The sequence below is a fragment of the Thamnophis elegans genome, chromosome 7 (genome assembly GCF_009769535.1).
Source record: "Thamnophis elegans isolate rThaEle1 chromosome 7, rThaEle1.pri, whole genome shotgun sequence".
Lineage (NCBI taxonomy): Eukaryota > Metazoa > Chordata > Lepidosauria > Squamata > Colubridae > Thamnophis > Thamnophis elegans.
This window is the reverse complement of record NC_045547.1, coordinates 55,327,216-55,346,534: the sequence shown is the minus strand read 5'-3', so window position 1 is coordinate 55,346,534 and position 19,319 is coordinate 55,327,216. Positions and strand designations below refer to the sequence as shown.

At 39.8% G+C, this 19,319-nt stretch overlaps 2 protein-coding genes across 4 annotated transcripts in view; one reads left to right on the top strand and one right to left on the bottom strand.

The window, feature by feature from the left end:
• The window catches only part of IMMP2L (inner mitochondrial membrane peptidase subunit 2), a 126,503-nt gene that overhangs the window by 40,422 nt on the left and 66,762 nt on the right, over positions 1-19,319 (top strand). The window lies entirely within an intron of this gene.
• LRRN3 (leucine rich repeat neuronal 3) lies at positions 433-18,130 on the bottom strand. Of its 2 annotated transcripts, XM_032220776.1 has the most exons (3): positions 18,019-18,130; positions 17,835-17,934; positions 433-3,063 (listed from the first exon to the last, which is right to left on the bottom strand). In XM_032220776.1, exon 3 carries the CDS (start codon positions 2,728-2,730, stop codon positions 595-597), a length of 2,136 nt encoding a protein of 711 aa, XP_032076667.1. In that variant the 5' UTR covers positions 2,731-3,063; positions 17,835-17,934; positions 18,019-18,130; the 3' UTR covers positions 433-594. The 2 variants fall into 2 exon arrangements, with proteins under 2 accessions (XP_032076667.1, XP_032076666.1); XM_032220775.1 differs by having other exon boundaries at positions 17,835-18,130.

Below are 19,319 nucleotides of genomic sequence, written 5' to 3'. Positions count from 1 at the left end.
CACATGTGTATTTCTTCAGAAACATATCTCTATTAGGAATTAAATTATGTATTGGAGATACATATATTCCAGAACAATGTCTTTAGAAAGAAAAATACTGAAGCTATTTTGATTGTAATCAAGTTCTATTTTTCATCATAAAAAAGTTTCACATATTTACTGTGTCTACTCTACGGAATTTGTTCATTTTATTACACTATACTAGTTTTATTTGTTTTTGCAAAACTAATGGCTGTGTATCATACAACACAGGAGGACGGCCTTATTCAGTTCCACTATTGTACACCTAATTAAAAAACAACAAATACAGAAAAAAACTTATCTATTTGTTTAGAGAGTATTAAGTACCTCTTAGAATTTCTTAAGAAATCACATATAAAGTCTTAGAAAACAGTTTAATTGGTATAGAACTTCCAAAGACAGGTGTTACCTTTGTAAAAAAAAATACTACACTAGTAAATATTTGTATTTGTAACCACCATTTGTAATCACTAAGTTTCCATAAAGGAATCCTTTTTCATCTTTTAACTGAGCACAATAGAAAAGAGTCTTGATGCTGCCACCGTAAAGCAACAAGTCCAAAAACCTTCACTTTCATGACATGTTTGTTGGAACCTCTACAACTGTGGCCTGCACTTCAAGGGCTGTGCTTTTCTCTTTATGAGCATCCCAATAACTGATTAAAGGAGGAAAAAGTTCACTGAAAGAAAAAGATTGTTTCTTCACATAATTCCTGAAAAATCTGTGTCCTTCTTCATCACAGTTCATTTCATGACAGATGCAACTGAGGAGGGTAGCAACACAAACGAATCCTAAAAAAAAACCAAGGCAGAAAAGAATTGTAGTGCTGTTGATGCTGCTCTTCTCAAAATTTCTCATTGCCGGATTCAATTTTTTTGTTGTAACATTGATGCACCGTCTTGCATTCTGAAGCCGGATAGTGGGGATGTCTATACAAATTTTATATTCCATTGATGAGGTGAGATGAGTAAAATTATAAACCTTTTGATATGATGGAATTCGAACTCTCTGAGAGGTCAAGGAGTTTTCATCTTTTGGAAAGGCAGTCCACCTAATGTTAGATTTCAGAATTTTAGAATTTGTTTTCCAGGATACTAATATGGAATTGTAGCGTACATCTTTTACTATTATAGAGAAAGATTTATGATTCTCCTGGAGAAAAGGACCATCCACATTAATGACAATGGATTTTAAATCTGCACCAACTAAATTAGTTGCTATACATGTGTATAGGCCACTTTCTTTTTGTGTTATATCACTGATCTCTAATGTTCCTTCTGAATGTACATAATATTTAAGAGAAACAGTATTGGGTAAAAGCTTATGTCCTGACGGAGTAATCCAATATACTTCAGGTTCTGGAACAGCAGTAGCTCGACAATGTAAAGAAACATAGCTACCGGTTTCTAAATTTAAATTTACAGGAAAACTTTTTGGGGCTATCAGTGGAAGACAAATTTCCATCATCTCCCTGAAATGAATCATCCTGACATTCTGGCCTTGGAATTCAGGAGGATCTACGCAAAATAGTGACTCTGGCTCCATGAATCTGACGCTTGTTTTATTCATATTAATCCATCGAATGACACAATCACAATGCATTGGATTGCTATGTATGCTAATTTCCTTGAGATTGGGCAAAGATTCAATTGTACTGTGATACAGTGCACTCAGTGCATTGCTATTGAGCATGAGTGATTCCAGCTGTGGAAGGTGATAAAATGCATTAGGGTGTATATATGATAATCTTGGATTATTGGTTGCTTCTATTTTCCTCAAATCTGGCAAATTTTCAACAGCAAGGTTATCTATAGATATCAGTTCAGGCATGTTATTAATTCCCAATTCTTTCAGGTGTATCATGTTGCTAAAATCCCCCCTTTGTATTCTGTTAATGGGGTTTTTATTTAGATCCAAAAATTTAAGATTTGTAGCCTTTTGAAGAGCTTTGTGGGGCACTTTAATTAATCTGTTGTCATAAAAAGAGATGCTTTCTAAATTGTCAAGACCAGCCAAGGCATTATCTGGTATTTCTCTGAGATTTATGCCTGCTAAAACCAGGCTCCTCAGATTTATAAGGGGTTTAAAGTTCATATCTTCAATTTTGCTTATTGGATTTTCTCCAATCATAAGAACTTCCAGATTAGGAATAGCTTCAAACCATTTGCTGTTAATTATTTGCAGATTGTTTGAATTGAGATGAAGCCTAAGAAGGTTATCAAGGCCTGTGAAAGCCCCTGATGCAATTGTAGAAAGTAAATTGTGATTAATGTAAAGCTCTTGGAGATTATTAAGTCCAAAGAAACATCTGTCAGGCAATTCTATAAGTTTGTTTTCCTCCAAATATACTGAAAGAAGTTGAGTTATCTTCTGAAGTTCAATAGTAGCCACTGTGGATAAACTGTTCTGGGATAAATCCAAACCAGTAAGGTTTACAGGAAATTCTTGAGGGTATTCAATTTTTTTAATAGAATTTGCTTGTAGAAGTAGTACCTGTGTATTATCAGGCAACTGAGGTGGAAAAGTAGAAAGGCCTACATCATTGCAGTCTACTGTTGATGCCTCCATGTATATTGACCTAGGATTAAACCATGGTCGTATCTCACAAGAACATGACTGTGGGCAGTCTGTTTTCTTATCCAGAGCTTGTACTGGAGCAGTGATAGTTAGGCCAAGTAAAAAGTAAATTTTGACTGACATGTCCTTCATTTTAGTTCTGGATTTCAGAAAATCAATTGCACAGTTTTTATGTACAGTAAGGGTTGGTTATTTGATAAGACAATCACTTGAATTTGTCAAATAGTGCATGCTGCAGAAACTCAACGTTCCTTTGCTTTTTGGAAATGCTCTGCATCTTTATAATTATTATTTTTCAATTTAAAAGGCATTTTTGGAAAACGATGTTACATCACATGGATTTATATTCTTTCTTTAAATGAAATATATCCAGAAGGAGATATCAAAGCAAATAGCTTGTTTATATAACTGGAATCATTTTCAATTTCATTACGTCTTTTTTCATTTTTGTTTGGGGAAAATAACCTACAATATAAAAGAGAAAATAATTAATACTATCAATGAATACAGCAATGAAGGTTTATGTACTATTATTGATTTAAAATTATAGTATGTTGTGTTTTGTTTATAATGTTAAAAGGTTGTTAGATTAATAATAATTTATATTCTTATAACTATCTAAACTGCAAACAACTGGACACACATTATAAATGAAGTAATTGTGTGGCAACTGGGGTAGGGTAATTAGGAACATTGAGAGGAGTTCCAAGTAGGAAAACATAAGCATTTACATCAAATTGACATTAAATTCTGGCTTGAATTTTAAATAACGTTTCCCAGAGATACAACAGTGCAGATTATAATCCAGATGAAAATCAAAATTGGGCCTTATTTTCAGTTAAAGAGATATAAATTCACAGTTTTTAAACTAGGAGAATTATGCAAATCCATCCTGACTGCTCTTTTGGTATACAAGAGAATTATAAAATTGCTAAATCACTTGCCTTTCCCCCAGATATTTTTGACTGCTCTAGATATTCTTCTTGTATATGTGTGCATACAGAGAAACAGGTTTTGGAAGGGACGGCATGTTCATGTTTAAAAATTTTCACATTAGTAAGTAGTAGCTTAATATATTCTGTGCATCCTGATAAGAACACTGTGCAAATTAGAAGTGCTGCATACAGTAGATGATTAAAAAAAAATATATTCACTGCTGAAGGCATACTTTAAACTACCCTACACCCATAGCATTCAATATAAACCACTCACACTACAGCCCACATTGTGTTTTTTTCAGTTTTGGTACTAACATTAACATGTGGCAACAGAAGCATTGTTTTAAAACAGTATAACAAGGTCAGCAATTCATAGACATTGATAAATGTATTTTGAGATGATGTTCATTACCATCTGAGGGATGGTAATTTGCAATATAGTGAGGCTGCTAATTCCCAGTGGCTATGCTGGGGGAATTCTGCAATGTGCAATCCCAACAAAGTCATAGGTTCGTGAACATCACCCTACATTCACCTAATATACCATACTTTTCTAAATATAAGACACCATTCCCCCCCCCCAAAAAAAAAGAGGCTGAAAATTTGGGTGAGTCTTAAGCTCCGAATATAGCTTTTTGGAATCTTTTTTCAGCCCTAATGTGCTAACGAGTTAAGCAATCGTTTCAGGCAAAGCATGGAAAGATCAGCCTCACTTGTTAGCACTTTATTAGGACTGGGGAAAAAAACTTGAATATTTTTACTGCAGCATACTGTTGAAAAAAAAATTTCTCGGTTTATTCCAGTTGGGAGAAAGATTTGAAGACTGCCTTAAGAGGTACTTCTTTTGTCCAGTTTTTTTATTTTTATTTTGGCAAGGCAGAGAGATCCTGTGACTATGTGATTTCTATTCTTTTGGGGATAATTCCTTTAAGGGCAAGGCTTTTCCTATGGGCTATCCGAATTTTCTCAATGGTTTCCTTCAGGCAGGCGCTGGGCTGGTTTGTTGATTCAGCTTTGTTACATTTTTACATGTGTGAAGTGCTTTTGCTGAATGCCCAGACATATAGTGAAGCTTATTAAGAATTTTCCCTGCTGCCTGGGCAAAGAAAAAAGTGGCAAAAGTGTCATTTTATTATACTATAGTGTTTGCTTGGTTTTCTGCTGTTATGGGAATAAAAATAAATACCTGGTGGCCAGAATTTTTTTTCTTATTTTCCTCCCCAAAAACTAAGGTGCATCTTATAGTCAGGTGTGTCTTATACTCCGAAAAGTACCTGCTTATCTTTCTAATTGGACATTCTTGTATTTCCATTGTTTATTTTTATTGTTTTATTTCTATACTATCATTATTTTTACATTTTTATTATTTTTTCTGTTTTCTTTTTGTAAATTACCCAGAGTTGTGAGGTGGGTGGCCAATAAATTTAACAAACAAATAAATAATATATATTGGGCAGAGATGAGATTTTGGTCAGACCAGTGGTGGGTTTCAAATTTTTTTAGAACCTCTTCTATAGGTGTGGCCTGTTTTGTGGGAGTGGCTTGGCAATCATGTGACCAAGTGAGAGTGGCTTGGCAGTCATGTGACTGGGTGGGAGTGGCTTGGCAGTCATGTGACTGGGTGGGAGTGGCTTGGCAGTCATGTGACCAGGCAGGAGTGGCCAAGTTGATGTCACTGAATTCTTTGCCCCAATGAATGATCTACAAAAAGAAGTTATTAAAAAAAGGAAATTTATTATTTTGTGCACTTACTACTTAAATAAGATTAAAATAAGTACACAAAACAATAAAAGAGCTACTTACAGAAGGAAGATGACTATCACTGACCACCTTGCATTGTCATCCTGGAAGTAAAAAGTCCTTCCCTACAAATTGCTGAGCTGAAGGAAGCATGGTCTTTTCCAGGACTTCAACATACTACTTGAATTCATGATTCCCTGCACGATTTGTATTCCGACCAATACCAGAAGCAGCGATACAGCCCCAGATCATCACGTGCAATGGATACTTCACAGATAGATTCAGGCAGTACGGCCTAAATTCTTCAGCTAGAAATCTTCTGACATACTTATTGCACTGATTCCCAGTCAAGTAGAAATTGCTCTCATCACTGAAGATGACCTTGGCCCACTGTTCGTTGGTCCACTTGGCATACTTCTTGGCCCACACACGTCAACGAGAGCAGTGAGCTTCTGTGAGCAAAGGTATACTTCAAGTCCTGCAGCCTTTGAGCCCTCTGGCAAGCAGTCTGCAGACTGTGGTTATGCACACTTTTACATCACATGTTTCACCCCAAATTCTTGTAATCTGAGGTGAGGTGAGCTTCCTGTCAGCCATCAAAATGTGTTGCAGAGCCCAGTCTTGCCATTTGTTGACTTTTTTGGTCTTCCAGAGCAGAGCCTGTCATCAACTGAACCAGTTATTGGGTATTTTTCAACCACTGCTCACTGTGGTGCAATGGCATTTCACTCTCTTGGCTATTTCTGTACAGGACTAACCCTCTTCATGAAGCACAATGATGCGATGCCTCTGCTCAGTACTGGTGAAAGCAAAGGCCTTCATCCTTGCCCACAGCCAGAGCTAAATTAAATTTCTCAATGCTTTTCATGCCTACTTATGGTCAGAGAGTATAACAACATTGATTTAGCTTCTGTGCATTTTGATTGGTCAGCCAAAGCTTGCTGCTGATTGGCTACTTTCGATCCTAACATTCTTGAAAATTCAAGTTGTGTTTATTTTTGCACATAAACTCACTCAAAACGTTTAAAAGACTTTGGTTATATTAATAAAAATTATGCATCTCAATCCGACTACAGAAATTTTCATCAAATACTAATTTTGTGTGGTTTCTATGAGTGAAAAGTTGATTAAACATGTAAATACAGCTTAAAACTGAAAGAGTGCAGGACTTTTTCACACAGCTGTATATTTAGGAGCCTACTATCATAATCCACATTTTCTTCATCTGAAGAAACAGGATTTATCATTGAGATACTAAAGTGCCAAAACTAGAGAAACTCAAGTATGGATTTTGCCATCACCCATTCTACTATAGAAATTTGGATCTTCAATGTCCATAACTCAAAAATCACATAACTTTCAGGAACTGCACATTGACAACCTATAAAGAATCAAAGGATTGCCAGGCTGTTTACATGGAAAAAACCTGCAGCTGGGGTTTTGCTGAATCTGACATCACTAAAGGAGGGTTCTTCACCTTCAGTTCTGTTTGAAAAGAAGGGAAAAATAAATTTTAGAATCTATGGTCTTCCCAGTAGAAGAGTCAGTGCTGACCCAACTTACCATATTTTTCGGAGAATAAGACGCACTGGAGTATCAGATGCACTAAGATTTTGAAGAGGCAAATTAAAAAAAAGGTTTTGTGTTCTGCAGACCTCCCCAAAACAGCCTGTTTTTTGCAAAAACGTCCCCATTTTTCCCCCAAAAAAGGCATAAATAGCCTTTAGGAGGCTTGTAGAGTTCTCCGGGGGAGGGGGCAAAAATGAGCAAAAAATGGCTCATTTTTCATGGAAACGGGCCTGTTTTTTGTCAAAAAAAAGGGCATGCATAGCTTTAGGTAGCTTATAATGCTCCTGGGGGCTGGGAAGGGCAAAATTGAACAAGAAAGGCCCGGTTTTTGCTCATTTCTGCCCTCCCCAGCCCCCAGGAGTGCTCTGAAACCTCCTAAAGGCTATACACGGCCATTTTGGTGAAGGGGGCAGGATTTCTGGAGGCAAAAATGCTGTATTCAGTGTATAAGATGCACCCAGATTTTCAGCCCTCTTTTTTGAGGGGAAAAAGGTGCGTTTTATACTACAAAAAATACATATATGATAAATTTTATCTTCATGTTTCTTTATATTCTACTTTTATTTGATTCTTGGACCAGATCTGCATTTGCTACTATCTTTCCCTTTTACTTACTTACTGTTATTCATATTGTTAGTAAATGCCTTGATTCTCATATTGAATTAGACCTGTTGCATAAGTCCTTAATTCTTGGGCAGAGACTAGATATCAATATATCCATTTACAAATTGATGATTAATTTATAAATGTGTCCCTGTGATTTATAATCAGCCCATTTACATTTGGCTATAGACTGCATAGTAGAGCTACTAGAGAGCTCAGGAAACACCTATACTTCTGTGCGCTGCTTGGAGAATCCAAGCAAGGGTTCAACTTCTATCTATCTGCCCAGTGACTGAGTTTGAAGAGCTTTGGCCATTCTTCCTTGGCTCGACTGCTTTCAGTTTCTTAACTCAGACTGAGCCCTACAGACGTGACTACAATCTGTCTCATCTCAATCAACTGAGCAGAAACATGGAATTACAAGCTTGGAGTCTTCAAACAGCCTTTTGGAGAAAGCTTTGAACAGCAAGTATTTTGGAGGTCTCCTAGCCCCCTCACAGCTCACTGTGATCCTCTGATTGCTCTCCTCCGATCGGAGCGCCTTCGCTCACATCACAGCAGGCAAGTTGGGTCAGTGGCTCTACGCTCTAGAGAGCGTTTTTTTTTGTGCCACTGCCATTTTGAAGCCATCGACATTGTCTTGAGCACGCCAAGGCCACAGCTGATCTATGGAGGCTCATAAGCAATGCATCATCTAGAATCACATCATCTTGATTCTACCAGCGAGGAAGCACCCGGGCCTTCTCATGAGGGCAACAGAGCACAGAGCAGCGACTATCTCCTGAGCTTTGCGACAAGCGGGGTTTGGCAGCGCCCAAATCTATGGGCTCCTCCCGTGGTGTTAGGGTCTCCTGCGGGATCGGTACCCCACTGGTCTCCTGGGACGTACGGCGAGGCTCGCGCCTCTGCAACCGAGTGTCTACCCGGGGGCACAGGTGGATCAATGCATTTTATGTCAGTGGCCTGTCCACCCACACCAGCTCATCCTGAAGGTCATCTGACAGCCCGTCCTGAAAGGTGTTCATGAGGGCTGCCTCATTCCAGGCCGAATCTTGACTAAGAAGCCAGAATTCGCTGACATAATCCTGCAAGGAGCCATGGCCCTCCTGCAGCGTCTTGAGCAGTCTGGTGGCTGTTTCCTCCTTAATGGGGTCCTCGTACATCAGTCTGAGGTGTTCACAAAATCCCCTGAAATCGTCCAGCAGAGGGCTAGCCTGGGATAACAAAGGAGTAGCCCAACGAGCTGCTGTACCTGAGAGCAAGCTGATAATAAATCCCACCTTAGCCCAGTTGGTGGGAAAGTCCTCCGCTCTCAAGCTGATAAACAGCTGGCATTGTCCCAAGAAAGCTGGAAACATGTCTTGGCTGCCGTCAAATTTGTCCAGCACAGCCACCGGACATTTCCTCCGAGGCTAGGGTGGAATAGCAGGCCCCTGCAGCTGAGCTATCTGACCAGCCAGCAGAGCCCCTGCTCACTTGGACACATTTCCTGGAAGGGGGGAAAATGTGCTGTTCGAGGTCTGGGCTCACCATAAAAACCTCAAAGCTCTCAAACCCCATCAAAGACTGTCCCCAAAGCAAGTTCGCTGGGTACAATACTTCCAAAGGTTCCAATTCAAACTAAAACACCTCCCTGCAGGGAAGAACTTGTTGGCGGATGCCTTGTCAAGAAAACCACAGTACAACAGTAAGAAGGAAGAAGTGGTTCACCCCATCCTTTCTTCCTCTCACCAAAAGGCGGCCCATGTCACCACCCGAAGCTAGGATAAGCTGATGACAGCAATGAAATCAGCGCTCCCAGCAGACCTGTGGGTCAACAATAACAAGGACATCCAAATGATGAAAGATGGCTTAGCCTGGAATGGATCCAAACTTTACGTCCCCGCAGGGTTGAGGCCGGAATTTCTACAGTGAAGCCATGATGCAAAACTAGGAGACCACTTTGGATTCCTAAAAATGCTCCATCTCACCAGGCACCAATTTTGGTGGCCAAAGATGAAATCGGAAGTGGAAGATTACGTAAAAAGCTGTGCTACTTGTGCGACGATGAAAATATGGCGAGGGAAACCCCCTGGACTACTACAACAGGTGACCAGCCCTAGCCGAACATGGGAAGAGATCACAATGGAATTCATCATCGAGCTCCCAGACAGCAGCAGAAATAGAGTAAGCTGGACAGTTATTTATTTGTTTTCCAAGCAGGCGCATTTCATCGCTTGCTCAGGATTGCAGTCTGCAAAGAAATTAATGAAAATGTTTGTGAAACACATTTATCACCTGCACGGAGTGCCCAGCAGGGTCATTTCAGACAGCAGAGTCCTGTTCACCGCCAAGTTCTGGAGAGAGTTCCTGAGAGCCAATGCCTCCATGCAAGAACTGAGCTCAGTGTTTCATCCCAGCATGAATGGCGCAACGGAGAGGGCCAATGCCATGGTGGAACAATACATCCAGTGTTATGTGGACTATCAGCAAGACAACGGGTCAGGCTTGCTATCCTTCACTAAACTGGCGTACAACAACACAGTCCACAGCTGCACTGGATTAACTCCTTTCCAAATTACCAGTGGCATGGAATTTTTTCCCATGCCTGAGCTGCCTAGAGAACCTCCCTCCTCCATGTCTCTGAATGAATGGATGGACATGCTAAAGAAAGGATGGGAAAATATGAAAAAAGCTCTAGCAGATGCCGCAGAAGCTTACAAGAAGCAAGCTCCAAGCCCCCTTTCATGTGGGGGACAAAGTTTTCGTATCTACCAAATACATAAGATTAAGAATGCCTAGTAAGAAATTTGCCTCAAAATTTCAAGGTCCATTCCCAATAGTGAAGATAATTAACCCAGTTACAGTTCAACTCGGTCTACCCAGAATTCTAGGGAAAATTTGCCCAGTATTTCATTGTAGCTTATTGAAGCCAGTAATTGGGTCCAGCATAAGACCGTCCACCCAGCCTCCTCCCCTCCTATAGTGATAGAAGGGGAAACACATTATGAAGTGAAAAAAATCTTAGACTCAAGACTGTATAGGGGTCACTTACAATATTTAGTCCATTGGAAGGGGTACCTTTTATCTGAAGCTACTTGGTTGAAAAGCTGGAACCTAAAAGCGGATAAGTTAGTAAAACAATTCCATGATAAGTTTCCCTATAAGCCAAAGGGTCCCCCTGGGGTGGGGAGAGGTGGTTAATTCTGTTATGTTAACCCCTACTTTATTCTCTTTTCAGGAAACGTTTTTCTTCTGAGGAGAGGTCGCCTATCAGGTGTGCAGCCAGGTTCCTTTTGGATCTTCGGCCTTGCCACACTTCCGTCTACTATGTTGTTTCTCTAGTGGGGAAATGGGAGGGGGATAGTAAGTAGTAGGATGTGATGTAACCAAAATAAAATTCCTTTTAGATTGCCAAGGTCATCCTTTGTCTTGGTACCTCTGCACCCAGGGGTGGGTTTCTCGCCCCGTTCCAACCAGATCGGTTGGAACGAGGCCGGCGGCGTCCTCGCGCACGCACGCGGCGTCCTCGCGCACGCGGCGCGCGCATGCGTACTAGCGTCTGCGCGATGCTCCAGCTGCTCCTGGAGGATCGCGCAGGCGCTGTATGCGTTCTGCGCATGCGTGGAAAGCGCAGAATTCGTAAAAACCGGGTAAGGAGTGGGCGCGGGTGTGCGGGCGCGGGCGCGGTGGGGGGGCTTCGCCGTTCCCGGAAGTTACTTACTTCCGGGTTCGGCGACCAACCGGATCGCAGGGACCGGTGCGAACCGGTCGAAACCCACCCCTGTCTGCACCTGACCAGAAATGGATGTGTGGAACTGGCAGCATGGCTGTGGAAGATTGGACCATGTGATGGACTTGTGGGTGTGGGGGCAAGATCTTGAACTTTCAACTGGGTGGGGGAAATCAGGAAGCTTCAGATTCGGGTTTTTACAGATGTGCCAGCATGGCTCTCTTAATAAATTGGAACTTTGAGAAATACTTTGCCTTGGACTCTGATTTAATTTTGGATGCTATTTGGAACCCTGACATATTACTTAGGAATGTTAAATGTTTTGGACCATGTGTTTGAATTGTGATCCAGCCGATAAGAATACAAACACACCTACACAACCCTTGAGTTCCAATTTTTTACAATGAGAAAATGAACTGTTAAAGACTATAAATATTCAGATAAACACATTAATGATAATGGCCTATCTCTTTCTGAGATACCTTGAATATCTCTAAGAACTATATTGTTGAGATAAGTATTTTTTTTTGCAAGTGGTCCTCAACTTATGGCCATTCATTTAGTGATTGTTTGACATTACAATAGAACTGAATGAAGGAACCTATGACTTGTCCCCAAAGTTATGGCCATTGTAGCACCCTCTATAGTCACGTGATCAAATTTCAGGCACTTGGCAATCTACCTACACTTACTACCTCAAAGGGATTTCAACTCTACTTATCCACCTTTTTCTCTCCCCCTATGCCCCTTTGGCCCTCTACATTCTGTGACTCCTTCCTCCCTGGCTGACCATCACTGTCTTTTTACTCCTGCGGCTGACCAAGCACATCCTGCTTGGCCTTTTGCAAGACAGTTGTTGAATGCACATGGCTTTCTTTCCAAGGTTGTGCTTGCATTTTCCCTAAGAGATCAAGACAGCCCCACATGGCCAGCAGTGGCCTCACAAAGGCTCAAGGTGGGCATGGCTCATCTGCAAAAGGAGCAAGAAGACAGCAAAGGACAGCCTGGATGTTGAAGCACAGGATGGTAAGGATCTTGGGGTGGTGGTGCTGGGAAGATGGATCCTGGGACATTGTGGCTTTTTACCTTGCCCTTGTGCTTCCCAGGACATACCCACCTTGTTCCATACTGCCAGGCCGTTTCAGGGTATGGGAGGTTTGTCCTCTATTGGGGGTATGGTGCAATTCTAGGCTTTCTTGCAGCCCCAGCATTATATTGTACACAAAGTCCCTGAGCTGCAATATGGCAAGCAGCCCCATAGCCCCATAGTTGTGGGGCTGCTTGCCACCCTGAAGATAGAATGTTTGGCAGCCAGAAGGAGAGAGGTGGGGCAGGGGAATAGGCAGTTAGGCAGAGTTGAAGAAGAGACAATCCTTTATCTTGGAAGAACTTAATCTCGGGACTGAGAGGAATCAACCCAGAATAGCTTGACTTAGGGTGTGTCCTTGACTAACAAGAATTTTGCTTAATGGTGGCAATGGGGAATTCCAGGAGTGCTGCACTAAGTGATGCAGTCATATGATGTTGCACTTTATGATTTCATCGCTTAGCAACATAAATTGCAATCCCAATTGTCATAAATTGAGGACAACCTGTAGAGGAAATCCCCCCGCATCCCCCCCAAAAGCATAGCAAGGAAATAATTGTGCTGTAATCGCTGTCCCCAATATATCTAGTTTTATTTTTTCTAATCTTCCTTCTTTCCTTCCTTCCAACTCCTAAGTAAAATCAGAGTTACTAGCCAAGATTCCACTTTACCACCATATTATTAAATTGATTTAGTGGTAAAGAAATGTTTACAGAAGTGTGTTATATATGAGATATTTTAATTCTCTTTCTTTTTACCTTGCTGCTTTTCCAAAAACACCAATTTCACTTAAATAAAATATTTTGAGTTTAGGGCACAGATCTTTTTGTTTATTTAAACTATTTTAGTATTTGTAATAGTCTCTTTTTAATTTTAAATCCTGTTATTATTTCAGTCTCTGCTACATGTAAATTTTTTACAGGTTCAAAGACTTTTCTGCTTACAGATAGTTTTGACCTCCAGCCAGTTGTTTAGCAATTGTTTGAAATTACAATGGGTTCCGAATGGGTGTTTTAGGATTGATAAAGTATTTCAGATTGTCCTAAAATATCATGCCACACACATCTCCTGTGGTCATGTGGCTATTTTGAACACTTGGCAACCAGCTCATCTTGTGACTGCAATTTGTGGTTTTGTTTGCAGGTTTCTGGCAAAAAAACCCCACACCCTTTTGTAGGAAAGGCTTCACATTTACAATTATGGTATTTGCTTAATGGCTATGGATTTGCTTAATGACTGCGTCAAAATTGTAAAATCAAGTCCAGTTATGTTGATGCCTGACTCATGACCTTAATGACTTGTGACTGTAAAACTAGTTCCAATTGTGGCTGTAAGTTGATGATTATCTGTAGTTTTTTATTGTATTGTATCACTTTATTACTATTTTACATTTATGTTACTTTACCAAAACAAGACAATAATTACAATAGACATATATGAAAAATATAGAAATAACAAATAGACAACTGTGGCTTCAGCAAGGTGGTCATTTAGATGTAGTTGAAGTGGAACTGTTTCTCTTATTTAGGTTGAATTTTTAAGCTAACTTGGATAGAACTGAAAACTTACAAAGCTTTGCAAAATTAACAAAGCTGACTCTAATATATCCTGACTAAGTTTGACATGATTGCATCCAACTCTGGAATCTACATGGGGCTGCCCCTGAAAAGTGTTCGGAGACTACAATTGGTCCAGAATGCAGCCGCGCGAGCAATACTGGATGTACCGAGATACACCCATGTTACACCTATCCTCCGCGAGCTGCACTGGATCCCTATTGGTCTCCGAACGGGCTTCAAGGTGCTGGTTATCACCTTTAAAGCCCTACATGGCCTAGGACCTGGATATCTACGAGACTGCCTCCTGCCGCATACCTCCGATAAGATCTCACAGGATGGGCCTTCACCGGGTGCCGTCGACTAGACAATGTCGTCTGGCAGCTCCTCGGGGGAGAGCCTTCTCTGTAGCTGCCCCGGCCCTATGGAACGATCTACCCCCTGAGATCTGGACCCTCCCCACTCTCTCGGCCTTCCGAAAGTCTACTAAGACCTGGCTATTCCGGCAGGCCTGGTGCTGTTGACCCTTGATTGAGTTCCAGCCCCACTAAGCTTGAGTGCATGTTGTGTTCTTTTAACTTGCTGTCTTTGTATTTTAATTTTTTTTAGTATTTTTAAAACTGTTTTTATGTAAGCCGCCCGGAGTCCTTCAGGATTGGGCAGCATACAAATTTATTAAATCTTGAATCTTGAATCTTGAATAGATTGAATCAGATTGAAATTTATTTATTGTAATCAGTATTTAAATCAATCCGATTGAAACTGGAAGAAGCAGATATGTTGTCCTCCTTACAAATATGTTAACTGTAAGCAGTAGTAGTATGTTTGGATTTTCTTATTCGGTAAACCTAAGAAAAAGCAGCATTGATCTTTTATTGGTTACATTATGTCTAAAGATATTTTAATGATGAAACCCCTTATTTGTCCTTCCAGATTGCAATAAATTTTTAATCCACAATTACAAAACTCAAGCAGTTTATTGTAATTTTTCTTTTGATTTAATTCAAAACCTTTTATATTTACCACCATGTATTTTACAAAATTGTGATATTGAATAAATTGGTTTTAAATCTCCATCCTTAACTTTACCTTTCCACTTATGTATGTTAAGAAAGTATCATTAGTCTTCCTTATACCAATTTTTATTGTCATGTTTTTCTACATTTGTAGATTGATTTGTGAAAGTACATTAGATTTCTGTGTCTGCTCTTCAATCACAGAATATTCCATTAAACTGGGGATATGTTTCTTAAGGTGCCAGAAATTGCCCTTTAAGTTCATTCCTGCTTTTTAAATAGAATGTATTTATAGTCAACTTGCCTCTTTTAGTAAGTTCTGAACTTAATTATGCATGAATTCATATGTATCTTGTCAAAAAATTGGAGTAACCATGCTGGCCCATTGATTAGAATTACTTCTGCTGACTGCCAGCTGCCAGCAGTTAAAATCTCATTGGCTCAAGGTTGATTCAGCCTTCCATCGTTCTGAAGTCGGCAAAATAAGGACCGAGATTGCTGGAGGTAATATGCTAACTCTGTAATTGTCCTCAGTTATTGTGTACAATGATTAAGTTGCATTTCTATTGATATGAAAATTAAACGAATAAGTAAATAAATAAATATTTGATGGATGGAATAAAAAATGGGACTTCTTCCCTTCCTTTCCCTCCCAGTATTTTCTGTGATTACAATAGCTAGGTCAGGACTGTCAAAACTCCCAGCCCACAGGCCAGATGTGTCTCACATTGGCCACACCCACACACAGTTTAGTGAAGGGGGGAAAAGTGCCTATATTTATGTGACGCTGCTGTGACAATGTGAGTTTGACACTCCTGAGCTAGGATATCTGGTTTCAATGGGAAGCTCAAAGAAAAACTCAATTTGGTTTTCTAGCAATTAGCTTAACCCTCCAATTTCTTTTCAACTGAGTATGATTATTAGCACATTTCCATTGTATTTTGAAATAGTTACATTTTTCTTAAAAAAAAAAAGTCCTAACTAGTGCATGCATCTGATTATATCTGATTATTTAATGTGATTGCAAAATACAACAGTGAGGTTAGGGTGGCGAATAAAGAGTAATTTTTTTAAAAGAATATATTAGCAAATTTAACAAGAATATTCCTCTAAAGACTGGGAGTTTTAGAACATGCATAGGTGTTACTATCACTATGGAGATAATTAAAAAGGGGGGGAACTATATTTTGAAAAGCTCAAAAGTGATACTTTAAATGGTTAGAATCATATATCATAGACTTGTTAGCTAAACTAGTTTGGATTACACTATTGATTACCTACTATTTAGTCACAGGTCTCAATTATCAACATTTGTACTGTTGCATCCATACAAATCATTCTGACCCTGTGTTCATGCAAGCAATGCATTTACTATATCACCCACAATGCAGTATGATTTATTTCATGACTGCAATGAAACACATTTGCATAGCTGAAAACATAAAGATGCAGCTCCCTTTAAAACAGCCGAAAGGTGCCTAAGAAGTTAAGTTTAAAGCAATTGTTTTTGTTGTTGCATAGCAAATCATATGTGCAAAGAGAAAAAGGAAAGAGGCAGCTATGGAGAATGACACGATTGCCAATAACAATAGCTTTTCCACCTTGCTTCTTTACTGTAATCTAAAAAGGAATAATTGCCTTAAACTCATTTATTATCCGAGTACAAAAAAGTAGGCTTTTATTAACGTTGCTTTCTTCCCATCTTTTAGAAAGGGCAGCAGATTTCTTGGCCAATCCTTGGCTTTGAGCCCCCCCCCCCTGCCCACTTTCTCCTGTCTTCTTAATGGGAAAGTGACCAGTTTCAGGAAGAGTTGTTGCTTTCTCCCTTGTCCCCTGCCTGTTTGCACTGAATACTGCAGAGCCAATATTAACTTTCAGAGAAAGAGCTGCTGGGGAGGGAGCAGGCTTCCTCTAGGATTTTTTTGTGGGCAGGAATGGAGCAAAAACAGGCATTTGATGATATGTGTGATTCTTCAGCTTACAAAAAATACTACACAGAACTATTTTGGAAGGCACGTTGCCACTTTTTATTCATACTGGAATAGGAACAAGAGACCTTTTTTATTCTGATCCACTATGGTATTTTTATATTAAATATGTTAACAAGGTTTGGTTTGCTTTGGCTTCCTCTTCCCGTATCTGTGCCAGCACTACTTCTTATACACACATCAAAGCTAGCCTGTCAAGCTTGCCTGTTTTATCCATTTGGTTCCTTCTAATTTAAGCACACAGCCTTATTGATTCTAAATTATGCTACTGGTTAGAACCAAACAGAGCTGGTGCAAATCAAGACCCCTTCCTCACTCCTATTTTCAAGCAAATATCTCAGATTTTCCATAACAAGCAATAACATCAACATCAAAGAATGAATATACAGTCTCCTGACCCCAGGTTTTCCTATCAGAAATTTTCTTTAATGTCTTATGATATAATCCTTTCAGTTACCAGAGGAGATGAGGACTGTCTTTTTTTAACCTTACATATGCCAGTTCCAGCGCATTACTAATAGGGGCATTGCCTTTTTGACTACCAGGTGTCTGTGTGTGTGTGGGGTGGGGGCAGTCATTACAACAATTCTTAAAAGTCTAATCTGGGAGACATTCAGTTGGAATGTGATGATCTTATTCAGTCTTCCTTCTGAATAGCTACTAGGTTGCAGTATGACATGCTGTGGCATTAGCTGTAATTCAGCCTGAGGAAGGGGGTTAAAGAACTGCCCTGTGCTGCATGTAATTGGTTTCCAAACAGAGAAAGTAGGCTGTTTCATTTTGCCTTGAGGATACTGAGAATCCCATTATTCAAGCCATTTGATGTATGTTTCAGCTTTCAGAAGTCTTGGGGAGAAAATAGATTAATGAGGATTTGATGGTGAGTTGTTTGGAGCAGACAGGGGTCCTTTGTATGTTTCACCAAAAGAGTAAAATCTGGAGCTGAGGCTGAAAACTAGAGACAGAAAAGAAACATCTCACAAGCAAATAGCACAAGAACAGAACTTAGGATAAATAAAATACTTACCCTACAAAAGTAAATTTAGTTCTGGAATACTCATGCTTATTTTATTCCTTAGTTCAGGTAGCCACATATTGATGTTAAAGCTAGGAAGCTGAGTCGGCATCTGTACAGATAATAAATATTAGTGCTGTCTCTATATATCCTATAAGAGGAGAGAATCTCTGTGCAGCCTGCCGATTTCCCGTACTTTTTTCCAGAGCTCTCTGCTGGCTTTCAGAAGCCCACCATCCAGGGAAGGAGGTGGAAGGGAGAAGGGGTGTGTGTGGAGAGAGAGAGGCAGGCAGGCAGGGCAGGCTTCTAGCTTCTCTTCTTCTTTCTCTTCGTTTCCATGGTGCTTAGTGGTGCATCATTCACCCGATCAGTTGTCACACTGACATGGTGCTGCCTTCTCAGTGGTCATTAATAATCCACTCCCCAGAGAGGAGCCAATAGAGTGCCAAGATGTAGGACTTGCTGCTGCTCTAGCCTGGTTGGCTGAGACAACTTGTCTGTTAGATGACATTACCGTTTAGGGTACAAATACACACAGCTCTCCTTTCTGCTTCCAGGCATTCTTTCACTGCTCAGAAGGAATGCCTCTCTGCGAAGCACTGCATTCCCTTTAGCGTGTAGGGCATGATACTGAAAAGGAAGAACATTCCTGCTCTTGTTATATCAACTCATTAGTTAGAAAATCTCTCTCTGTTCTCCACCTTCCTCTCCCTCCCTCCCCCCACACTCACAGAGAAAGATCTACAGCAGTGGTCTCCAACCTTGGCAACTTTAAGACCTGTGGACTTCGACTCTGGGAGTTGAAGTCCACGGGTCTTAGAGTTGCCAAGGTTGGAGACCACTGATCTACAGTATGTCTATTAGCCTAATGTGTTTGAAACTCCCCTATTCTCCCTTATGTTTTGCGACATACATTGATAGATAGAAAATGCATATTTACACACTCCTGAATATAAATATGGAGACACAAAACAGACATCAATGAAATTTGTAAGTAAACATACACGAGGAAAAAAAGAAGACAGGCTTTTTTCATAGTCTTTCTCTCTCTTGCCTCTCTCTCTCTTTATCTATCTGAATTATCTGTGTTTCTTTTATGTTACTTTTCCTAAATAAATAGCACACTAAAAATTTACAGAATTATAGCTGAGTTTGAAAACATATTCTTCTCAAAAAGAAAAAAAAATACTCCAAAATATTGATTAACTGTTTTTCTATAAAAGTGTTTAGACAGAAAGAGAGAAACTCAAGCACATAAGGATTTGAAAATAGAATTTTCAAAAGTAGAATTTTATTTTAAAAAATTAATGTACATATTAATATAACCCTTCTTTTGAGATGCCACCCTCTAGTGGAAAACAAAAAAAAAACCTTAGCTTTTGTTTATTTTGGCTTGACAGCTACATATACCCTTATAGAGATAGTATCTAGTGATTTCTGAAATATGGATGAATAGTATAAGAAGCTATTGTTCTGCATGCAACAAGTATTCTGCTG